The sequence below is a fragment of the Monodelphis domestica genome, chromosome 5 (genome assembly GCF_027887165.1).
Source record: "Monodelphis domestica isolate mMonDom1 chromosome 5, mMonDom1.pri, whole genome shotgun sequence".
NCBI lineage: Eukaryota > Metazoa > Chordata > Mammalia > Didelphimorphia > Didelphidae > Monodelphis > Monodelphis domestica.
This window is the reverse complement of record NC_077231.1, coordinates 12,555,004-12,566,662: the sequence shown is the minus strand read 5'-3', so window position 1 is coordinate 12,566,662 and position 11,659 is coordinate 12,555,004. Positions and strand designations below refer to the sequence as shown.

The following is an 11,659-nucleotide window of genomic DNA, read 5'->3' as shown; positions in this document are numbered from 1 at the left end:
AAATACAACACTCATTCCTATTGAAAACACTAGAAAGTATAGGAATACAAGGGATTTTTCTAAAAATAATAAACAGTATCTAAAACCATCAGCAAATATCATCTGCAGTGCGGATAAGTTATAAGCTGGTTGTCCATTATCACCTCTTTTATTTAACATTGTACTAGAAATGCTAGAGAAGAAAAAGGAATTCAAGGTATTAAAGTAGGCAATGAGGACACTAAACTATTACTCTTTGCAGATGATATGATGGTATATTTAGAGAATCCTGGAGAATCAATTAAAAAGCTAGTGGAAATAAGCAACAACTTTAGCAAAGTTGAAGCTTACAAGATAAACCCATATAAATCAGCATTTTTATATATTTCCAACAGCAACAAGAGTTAGAAAGAAAAATTTTATTGAAATTCACGCTAGACAGTATAAAATATTTAGGAATTTATTTGCCAAGACAAACACAGGAATTATATGAACAAAACTACAAAACATTTTTCACACAATTAAAACTAGGTCTAAATAATTAGAAAAACATTAATTGTTCAATGGGTAGGATGAGCTAATAAAATAAAAATGACAATCCTACCTAAATTAATTTACTTATTCAGTGCCATACCTATCAAACTATCAAAATACTTTTTATTGAATTAGAAAACATGTAACAGAGAATTTAGCCAGGAACAAAGTGGAGCATTTGCCCAAGTAATTCTGTACATGGTTTGAGCCCCCTAATACCCTTAGCCTTCTAGAAAAGTAGGCCATAATGCCTCAAAACTTCCATTGCCATTTCTCTTGCCCTGGATCCATCTGCCCACTGAGGAAATCTAATTGTCCTAGCCTATTGTGGAAGCCCACTGTGGTCCCAGAGTCCTTGGGGAGCCCCTGCTCTAGCCCTGTGCCTCTGGGGACCCCTCCTGATTGTGCCTTGGCAGGAAAATGTCCCTATATGAAGAGACATAAGAGCTGGCAGAATCCTAGGCCCACAGCTTTTGTGCAATATGCAGAGGGATGGGCAGTGACAGAACCAGCTAAGGTGGCTTTCCCTAGGATTGACAGACAATTGTTGGGAGTTCTGCACAGTCCAGCCTGGGGCTGGACCAGGCTAAGGTATTTGTTTCAAGGAAGATAATGTCTCCCAAGTGACATATTTGTAAGCATCCTTAGCTGTCCTCTTACCCTGACAGAAACTACCCACTTGAGTTCAGGGATCTGGGGACCCAGGGCCAAGGACTGGTGTTGGGAGCGGGCAGCCAACCTGTTAGAGCACTTAAGGGACTGGCTCATTCATGCAAGGGGCTGGCACAGACTCTGAATGGCTCCCCCTCATACTGCCACATATGTCACCCTCTTTCCATTGATGTTTCTGCTTTTAAGCCCCAAGCGCTGGTGGCTTTGATTCCCTGGATGGCCGTAGAGTATATCACTGAAGTAGGTGGGCTGCTCCCGGAAAGGTTTCCGGCAAGTGAGAGTGCGCCAGAGATTCCTCACCTTGTGAAAGAGAAAGGTTATTGCCTCTCCTTCTGCTGCTGGCTCCTCATATACAAGCTGTTTCATCTCCTTGTAGGTGGACAGAAACACAGCCTGGAACAAGTTAATTAAGATGCAGATCATCACCAGCATGAATGAGGCCAGGAACAGACCCCCAAGGACCTCCTTATTTAAAAATGCAGTGTCCCTGAAGGCTGAAACACAGTAGGAGAAAATGGTCTGGGTGGAATGGATGAGATTGCTATAGTGCCATTCGTGCTGGCCAAACACGAGATGGCCAAAGGTCACGTACATAAAGATGTACACGCCCACAAGCAGGGCCATATGGAAGATGCCCGGCAAGGCAGCCAGGATGGTTGTCTGGGCCAGCCGTATGTCATAGAAGAATCGCGAATATGTCAGCGTCTTCAGAATGGTCAGGAAGCCCAGGAAGCCTAGAATGATGCTCAGTCCCTGATCCACAAGGGAAATTACATGAAATGGGGTGAAACCATCTGGGTTCTGAAGGTAAAAACCAAGGATGTCCTTGGTCAACCTGAATTTGACAAATAAAAGCAAAATAAGCATGAGGAACATTAACTTGAGGCCAAGGCTAAGGAAATTGAACACATTCTTGACGTAGTTCTCCTTTTCCCAGTAGATGATGGTGGCTTCATCGATCAGAAACAGTACAATAAACATAAGGGCACCTCCATACAGATACAGCTCAAAATAGCTCTCCCTGTAGATGAGGGGGAGACTGAATGAGTGGATGGCAAGGCTTGGGTTGATGACCCCAAATGGGGATGCTTCAAAGACAATTGAGATGGTACAAAATAAACTTGTGTCAGAATTAAAGGTAGTCAGCTCCAGGATCACAGCCCATGTCTTTTCATCGAGCCATCGGCTTTCTTGTAGTTCCTGCAGCCGTATCGTCGAATTATACTGCTTCTGCGTGGGGAAGAAATAAAATGGGTACCCCCCTGATCCATAAGCATGAGACAATCCATAGGAATAATAACTCCATTTTCTGAGATTTGGCTCATACGTGAAGCTGACTGGCCTTGGATCCACAGAAAATTTACTGCGGGTGCTCCACAATCTGCCATAATTTTTCTGATCCTCCATGACCTGACTGTACTGGCTGTGGCAGTGGATGCCTTTTTTCATTAACTTATCAACCATGGTGCCAGAGAGGAAACACTCTCTTTTGATGGACTTGGCCCTCACTTGTCTCATCTTGGGAGAGCCAAGAATCTTGGACCAGCTGTTAGAGATAAAAGTTGGGTTCTCATCATTGTGGATCAAGGGCAACCAGACCCCAGTGAGCCACCTGTAGATGTCATCCAGTTTGGTGATTGTGGTGAGTTTCGAGGAGAACTGATTCTGCATGGCTTGGTTATGGTGGAAGCTGTGGGAGGGCCTAGCTAGGGAGATGATGCAGAACAAGAGAGTGAGAAAGATTAAATGGCTGATGATATTCTTCAAAAATATGAGGGCCCTGTCCCTAATTTTCTTCCTTCTTCGGAATATTCTGATCTCATCCTGGACTAACGGTTGGTACATCCTCGTGCCTCGTATCCGGATGATTTCATAGTGCAGCTCTCTTGAATCATCAGCATTTAACTCAAGCTCCTGAAGTCGGATCTCAAGGTAATTATACCTCGAGGCCCATGGTATGTTCTTACAATACGTGGCCCTACCTGACCTGATCCCGGACACAAGCAGTATCTTGGCTACCTGGATGATAAATATCGACTCAGTCAGGGAAGTCATGGAACTAATAAGCCAGCCCATTGATTTCTCATATCCATATGTTAAACCATACATGATGATGAAAAAGGAGGACACACCAGAACTGCCGATGACCAAGAGCCAAGCCACATAGATGCACCACCAGTGGAAGAAAAACCGAGGCTTAGCTTCAAAAAGCAGCACTTTCTTGGGACTCTTTTGTGGGGACTCTTCTGAAGCAGGCTCTGTTCCTTGGTCCTCCTTTGCTGCATCGCTTCTTCTTACCAAGGAGGCTGATGAACTCAAGGACTCTTCAGAAGTCTGCTCCTCCCTGCTTATTGCTACATCAACAGGCTTTGTGTTAGTCATGTTCTTCTCCAGGAAAGCTTCAGAGTTGGGGGGCTTCTCCTCAGTTTCTGTGATAGCATTGGCTACTGCCTCAGGAATTGTAACGTTGCTCCCCTGGGCCTGCTTTTTTCTGAGGAGGCTGCGACCCGGAGCCTGCTTGTGGGCTGTCTCAAGGCTGTACCACATTTCTAGGCGCTCTTTCCAGTTTTGGAAGGGAGACTTCATGAAGGGGTGAACGTGGGGAGCTACCTGGGTAACAGCCACTGGCTTGACCTTCCTGTGGGAGTAGGTGAAAAGGGAAGCAAGGAGGATCTGCATGGGTTCACAGATCAGCGCACTCTCTATCCCCCTCATTATTGTTCGCAGGAACTTCAGTTCCATGGGAGAGACCTCCACTTCCTTCTCCACGTTGAAGAACATGATGTTACACAACAGTGTGTTCATGAGCAGAGTCAGGCAGCAGGACAGCCGCTGGAGCCGGTTGAATGGCCCCGTGACCACACTGGCAAAGACAGACAGCCAGAGGTGGCTGGTGCCCAGGTTGTCTGAGGCAAAGATTTGGAAGTAGTCCTTCTTGTTCATGGGCTGCCCCTTGTCAGCCACTGGAAAGGTCTGCTCCAATGATTTGTTGATGGAGAGCCACGACCTGCACAAGAAGAGCCAGATGTTCCTGTTGAAGATGTTCTCGACCTTAACTCTGCTCAGGTACCAGCTGGGATCGCTGCCTTCATTGTTGTGCCACACCCGGATGGCCCGGAGGTTCCCCAGGTCACTTCTAGTTGTCAGTAGGAAAGAGTCAGTGCTGCCCCTATAGAAAGTGGTAAAGTTGGGGTGACTCAGGCAGTGCACATCACTAGAGGCATCTGTCCCCAGGAGCTGGACAAAGACATCGGCCTTGGTCCCAGCACCCAGGCGGCTCCCCGTGTAGAAGGTCACCAGGTAGCAGATGTGATCGTAAGGGTCATTGTCGGGAAGGAGGATCACATGTTCCCGGCGAATCCTGTCTGTTTCATCTTTGTGAATGGCCCAGAAAGCCAGGACTAGGTAGGTGAAAATGATGAGGACCACAGTAAAGACGGCCACTGGGTTTTTCGGAATGGTCTTGAGGATTTCCATTCGCAGGTCAATGCTGTTAGGGATCTCAATCATTCGGGCAGACAGGTATTTGATTCTGGATAGGCTTTCCCATGGGTCTCCAGGCTTGCTTTCATTCCTGGGCTTGGACTTGATCTCACAGATGCAATGGATTCTCCACCAGCTGCTTTTGTCCCCCACCTTGCAGTCCTCCTTGTCCCACTCTTTCTCATTCCCTTCCATTTTCAGACACTCTGCCAGGAAAATGGAAATATTCACCAGTTGATCACTTGGCACCATGACAATAGGGGGAGTCTGTAATACCACAGAGATGCTCCAGTTGGAGGCAAAGTAGTCTTGGACTATGGCCTCAAGCAGGGATTGACTGAGGCAAATGAGGCGAGGGACCTTGAACTTGACTTTGCAGGTAGGGTCAAAGAGCCTACTCTCATTTGCCACTGTTGGCATGTCAGGGGGAACCAAGAAGGAAGCAATCGGGAGGCTATGGGTGACATTGCTTCCCTCATAGATGAAAGCCTTGAACATGACCTTTACTTCTGTGATGATCTGGATAAGGACCTCTTCATCGGTTCCAAACACCAGAAAAGTGAAGACTCCTGAGGTTGTTTCAGGGAGGTCTTTATCTGGTCCCATAGTGATGTTAAAGGTAGCCCCTGACAAGTTTTTCCTGAGGAGAAAGACTTCCACAAGATCTGGGATGACCTCCTGGATGTTCCCATTCTCTTTGATCTCACTCATCTGGAAGCCCACCACATCAGTAGAGAGGCCCGTATCTTCACGTGTCGAAAGCTCTTGCTTGAACTCATAAAATGCAGTAGAAATGGGACCACCTCTGGCCAAGTACTCGGAGTCATTTTTTCTCAACGTTGGGTAAAAGCAATTTTGGCAGCCTTTTTGGGCTAAGAAGGCCTTGTTGACATTACGCTTTTCATCTTTCCAGACACTTATTCTGAGGTGTGGGGATGTTACGACCGTCTCCATCTCCCCAGGGAATTTAACAGCTAAAACTGTACTTGCTAGCAGTTCTATGACATGGAGAGTTTCATTAATCATATCTGCATTAATCTTACTTTTGAGGATATTAGACAAACAGGACAAGATGCCAGTACTCACTATTTCTATTTGTTCAGAATGGAATTCTTTTTCCTTTTCCTTCAATCTTTGAAGTGCCAAGTTTACTTCTATTAGCCTGCTGGTGGCCACCTTCTGGCCCTCTGCAGTCAAGCCAGACCCTTTCTGGGTGAGTCCCATAATCATTACTGTCACTTGGTTAATCTCCTCCAAGGTCGTGGTGGGTAGGTGGCGGCAAACGTTCAAGAGGTGATGTTGGATTTCAGAGTATTGTGCTTGTAAGTTGGGTGGAGGTTTCACATCATTTAAAAGGGAAACCCCCAGATAGGCAAGATAACCTGCTTGGACAAAGTCTCCTTTCTGAAACAGAGTGGTCATCATCGTACCAGTTGTGTTCTGGGTGAGCCTTAACAAGTAATTCAACATGTTATTTGGGGAGGTTCTGCCCAGGGGAGAAGTCACAGTGGCATGCAGGGTCACTTGGGAGAAGGCCCCAAGAAAATCGTAGACCTGAGCATATACCCTCACCATGTAGTGATTGACTGGCATCCCAATAGGAAGAAAGGAAGGAGGAGTCACAGATTCAATCCCAAAGTACATCACAGTCCCCAGAGTATTGTCAACTACAGTACTGCTATTATCCACACCCCAGAAATTCGAAGCTATGACTTTAAAATGCAGAGGGAAGTTCTCATCTATAAAGCCGCTACAGCGGACGACAAATTTGGTGAACAGGGCAACGCCTTTGTTGGGGTGAATGTCACAGTAACCATTGCGAGGTGGAGAATTGACATAAAAGGAATGGTTAGCCACTAAGAAGTTCCCACCCCATCCTGATGCATGCAGAATAACAGAACACATCTTGTCTTGAAAATCCTTAAAAGCAAAAGCTTTAATTGTCAGGTAAGTACTGGTTCTTCCAGTAGTGCTCCAGTGTGTCCAGTCAAAAGGAATCTCTGTCTTTGTGGAGTCCATGATTGACCACAAATACTTCATAGGCCTGGCCCCACAGTCTGAGCATTTGCCAGACAAGGAAAGGCGATCTGGTACAACTAAGGTCTTTTCACAATTTTCAATACAGGAGAACTTCATTTTCGGTAGAGGGCCAGGCTCCACAGTGACATTCTGATATGCATATGCTCGATTGCTAAACAATGAAACCACCAGGATGAAATAATAAGTCCGGTTGCCCTGGAGTGTTCCTGGTAACACGGTGACCACAGGATCCTTTGCATTAAACCAATGCAGATCTGGCAGCTCAGGAAGGCAGCTATCTCGGCTTGAGGCAGGGAGGTTCCCAATTATGAAGTAGGTATAGTTGGTGGTACAGTACCAGCGGTACGTCAGACCTGAAGGATATCCCAAAAACCCAGGGTCGAGGGAGCGTGACCCATCCAAAGTCCAACTCTTATTGAAAGGGACAGAGCGGGCAGGCCCTCCTTCAATAACGGCAATCAGGGATGGTTTCTCAGTCTTAAACTTTATAGAAGCAGAGGCTGTTATCACCTTCTCAGAAGTGGTGATGGTCAATGTGTAGTTCATACTGTATGAGTCCGGTTTCAAGCCATTCATTGGAACAACAAAGTAGCTGTGTTTGGCTGCTTTAATCCAGTCTGCATGAATTAGTTTTCTGTATTTCTGCTCAATACCTCCTTTAAAAGCAGTGCCAAAGATAGCCCACTTGTGGGAGCTGTTGTAGGGGACAGAACAGTTGATCTCTGCATTAGCACTAAAGTTATGATCTACAAACAGGCCTCTGTCAGTAAGTTCTGTACGTATTATTTCTACCTGTTTGATGAAGCAGGGGCTCTGAACACATGCTACGGGGGTCCTGAGCACTTTGGAACCATACTTGTCCAAGGAGGCTTCTAAGATGACTGGCTCCAGGCTGCTGGTGGCGCAGTTGGCTTTCTCCACGAAGCCTGCATAGCCGTCAGGGCGGAATGGCAAGACCGAGCGCTGGATGAAGCGGGAGGCTCTGGGGATTCGATCCTGGTACGTGTATGTCCGGTTGAGCCCAAGGCTGGTCCCAGGGAGCTGGAGGTGAAAAGTCCACTGGGGACGCAGGAGAGGATGCTGTAAGGGGATGAACCAGAGCAGGTAGAAGAGCCCATTGGCCTTCAAGGGGCTGCTGCTGAAGAAGTGGACTTCCAGGTCTCTGGGGGGCCTGCACCCAAAGAAGGCCACCCCTTTGGGGCTGAGAGAGAGATGCACACTCAGACGGTCCCAGCGATCCAAGGCAAACAGCCAGGACAGGCCTTGCTGCTGATAGAAAAGGAGATGGGTCTGGGCCTGCCAAGCCCTGCCATGGCCTGGGGCTGCCCTGGAGTAATAGATGCCATGTCCATGGGAGCCTGTCTGGGCCTGTCGGAGATTCAGGCTCAGAGTGCTGCCCCTGGCTCGGATGCCTAGGGTGCTGTTGACCAGGTGCAGGTCTCCCTCCAGGGCTGGCCCAATGACCTGGCGGGAGCCCCAGGCCCAGCCTCGGCCTGGCAAGAGGAGGTGGGCCAGTGTCCACTTAGGGGCTCCTAGGTCAGGGCTAGGGCCAGGGCTACAGAAGAGGCCACCACCAGCCCCAAGATAAGGGTTGCAGGTCACCTTCCAGACCTGGTGGTGGTCTTGGCCCTGGGGCTGGTACAGCCTGAAGGTCAGCTTGGACCCGCTGGGCTGGAGGCCCCAAGAGAGGTGGAGGGCCCCAGAGGACCTCTGGGAAAGGGGAAGGGAACTTGCACTGAGAATATGAAGCAAGGCAGCCTCTGCTGGCCTCCCAGGAACAGAGCTGGGACCTGATCTGGGTTTGAACTGGGGAGGGAGGGGAGGGCAGAGGGCACCCTGGCAACCTGGGCCTGGAGCTGACTTGGAGCCTAGAGCCAGGTCCCATTTGGAGCCACAATCTGAGGCCGCTACAGGGTCAGGCTCAGGGTCCTGGCCTAAAGGGAACCCCAAATTGGGCCCTGGGCGAGGGTTCGGGGGGAAATCGGGGCCCCGGTGGGACCCACGGGAGGGCAAAAGGAGAACTTGGAGGCGCCGCTGGAGGCTCTGCCTGGAGGCCCGACGGGCTGGAGCTGAAGCAACAGGCGCAACGCTGGGGGAGCTTCTGTGGAGCGGCAGCAGCCGCGGCGGCAACAGCAGCAAGAAGCAAAGGAGCGCTCCTCCCCTCAGCATCCTCCCCGCTTAGACCCGCTCCCGACGCGCTGGGCCAACGTCCGTCTCCTGCAGGTCCGCGCTCGCTCCCTCCTCGCTCAACTCGATCGCCCTGCGGCGGGCGTGTGCGAGTACCTGTGCGAGTACGCGTGTGTGTCCGCGTCTGCGTGTCTCCCTGCGGCTCGCGAGCCCGGCGCCCATTGTCACCAGGGAGATGCCGAGGGCTTCCGCGCCCCACCTAGTCTCCATACTAGAGGCAAGAAAGAGCTCCGAGATCCGGGCGGCTCCCCTCGCTCTTCCCCGCACACTCGCAGCCTCCAGTCGCAGGACTGAGCTGGACAGTAGCAGGGCCTCAGAGACCCTCCTCCAACCCGCAATTTCCCTGACCAGGGCACCGAGGACCCGCTGCTTCTTTAATGAAGCAGCTCCAGGAGCACCTGCCCTGCCTCCCCCATTGCTCTTGTCTACCTTGGGTCCATGTGCCTTGATTTGCTTTTCCGTATTGAAGTGCTGCTACCAGAGTCCTGGAGGTGCTTGGATCTGCCCCATGGAATGGCTCTTTCAGCCTGTCTGTGTGCCCCCCCCCCCCAACCAGTGCCCCACACACAGTAGGCACTTCAGTGTTTAGGAACCAATTCTCCTTGGGGCTGTGCAGTCGTGGCAGTTGTGTCCCATTCTTTGCCCTTTGGGGGTTTCTGGCAAAGATGCTACAGTGGTTTGTCCTTTCCTTCTCCAGCCCATTTTACAGAGGAGCAAACTGAGGCAACGGTGTTCAGTGACTTGTGGACTGATAGCTACAGACATTTTATAGAGGAGGTTAAATAATCTGCATAGAGCCCCCATGCTAAGGAGCAGGACAAGTGCTAGTGATCAGCCATGGGGCTCTGCTCTCATTTCCCTGGGCTACATACAGTTTCCTCATCTGTAGGCCTGGCCTCTTCCCCAAGCTTCTGGGAGGAGAGGAAATCAAGGGGGGAAAAAAGAAGCTCTTCCTCATCTGGGTCCCGAAGAGAGACGTAGATGGGTCAAAGTTCCAGGGCACTGAGGGTACCACCATCTCCCTTACAAAACAACAACCTGAGCCTCCTGTCCTGCACAGGCCTCTCTTGCTCCTGCCTTCTCACCCCTCGCTCCCCTACCTTCCCAACAGAGTGCTCTGGCCATTGGCTCTTTCCTTTGCATTTACTTTAGGCATCCTGTGACTGCAAATCAAAGGGGGTAGAGGGAAGAAGGAAGAGGGGGAAGAGGGGGAGGACAGAGGAAGGAGGAGAGAGGGGAAGGAGGAGGAAAGGCAAGAAAAGGAGGTGGGGAGGGAGAATTGGCTCACTGCTCCTTTGCCAAGGAATGCCACACTAATCATCTTTAGCACCTTTTTCCTGACTGTGGCTCCTAGCTTCATGGGTGTAGAAGCTTCAGCAGCCCTGAGCCATTGGGGTGGGGGGAAGAAGGGGAGAGCAGGAGAGAGGAGGATCTCTTGCCATTGGCTGGAGGACAATGTTTCCCTCCCCCTCCTCTGGCTGGGGTCCAGCTAGCTGGCAATCCATGGGCAGCATGGGTCCCTCAGCTCTTCCCTACTCTGAGCCCCAAGCAGTGGAGGCTGGGAACAGGCTGCTCCTCGGGCTGAAGGCCACAAGGCCTGGGGGCAGGCAGGGCAGGGGCTGGCTGCTCAATTGGTATCAACCCCCTCCCCATCCACCCCTGCATGTGATCCCTGGCACCTGCTTCTCTGCAATGCTCTTCAGTCTTCTTGGCTCTCTCCTCTGATGCCCTTCACCCCCCTTTCCTCCTCTGGTTTGTAGCCCAGGCCTTCTGGGCACCCTGTCAGCCTTGTCCCACCCCCCTCCCACTCCAGTCCCCCTTTCCCACACTTCCAGGGCCCTCCCCCTCCTTGTGCCTAGACACAAATGCCAGTCTCCTGTTGGATAAGTCATTGCTTGGTCAGTCACCCTAGCAGGGAGGGACCTTGGACCCAACTTAAGTCTAATGGCACTCCCCAGGTGAAGGGAACCCAGGCCCAGAGAGCCCTGGCTCTGAGGCTGAGGCTAATCTCATGGAAAGAGCTCTGAGTTGGCCCCAAGTTCACTTCCTAGCACATCCACTCACTTAATGCCAGCAGTGAGTGGCCTTGGGCATGAGAGTTCTCCCCTGTGGGCCTCAGTTTCCTCACCTGTAAAATGGGGTCTGTAACCAGGCCTGCAGGGGAGTGCCCCACAGGCTGACACAAACTCCCATACTGAGCTGTTTGGGAGGAAAGGCTTTGGAAACGCGACTGATTCTTTCTTATGACTGATCAGCCCAGCTCAAGGTCACCGGGATGGAGAGCAGCCGAGAAATCCCTCCGCTCCCCCTCCCCCTCCCCCCAGGCCCTTTCACGTGCCAGCTTCGACTCCTTTGGCGCTCAGTTTAGAGCCCCAGGTTCAGGCTGGGCTGGTGCTTCAGAAACCGCGGGACCCGGAAGCGGTGGGGACCCCTCACAAGGTGGTGCCAAGCTCCCGCCTTCATAAGTGAGGGCAGCCAACCTGTGACTAACGGAGGCAAGAAGGGGCTCAGCTAAGCTCCTGAGGCTTTAGGTCGGAAGTGAGCCCTCCCGGGGTCTTGGGGGGGCGGGGGGGAAGGGAGCGGAGCACGCGAGCCAGATTCAGGTTCGACCACACTTGAGGCAGAGATCGGGCAAGTGAGAGGCAGGAGGAGTAAAGTCGCGGCCGGCCCCTCCTCCGCCTAAGGGCAACCCCAGAGCCCCGTTCAGGTCGCCCATCCCCCTGGCTCGCTCCGCGTGATGTGTCCTGGGGCTCTACAGTCTAGG

General features: G+C 51.0%; 1 protein-coding gene across 1 annotated transcript; it reads right to left on the bottom strand.

The window, feature by feature from the left end:
* Positions 1-383: 383 nt before the first annotated feature.
* On the bottom strand, positions 384-10,686 carry LOC100028553 (polycystin family receptor for egg jelly). The gene has a single exon (XM_007502613.3). The coding sequence runs from the start codon at positions 8,875-8,877 to the stop codon at positions 1,321-1,323; it is 7,557 nt and encodes a 2,518-aa protein (XP_007502675.1). The 5' UTR covers positions 8,878-10,686; the 3' UTR covers positions 384-1,320.
* Positions 10,687-11,659: the final 973 nt, after the last annotated feature.

Bases quoted from the DNA above. Each gene is read 5' to 3' on its own strand.
- LOC100028553 (XM_007502613.3), bottom strand. From the start codon at position 8,877: ATGCTGAGGGGAGGAGCGCTCCTTTGCTTCTTGCTGCTGTTGCCGCCG.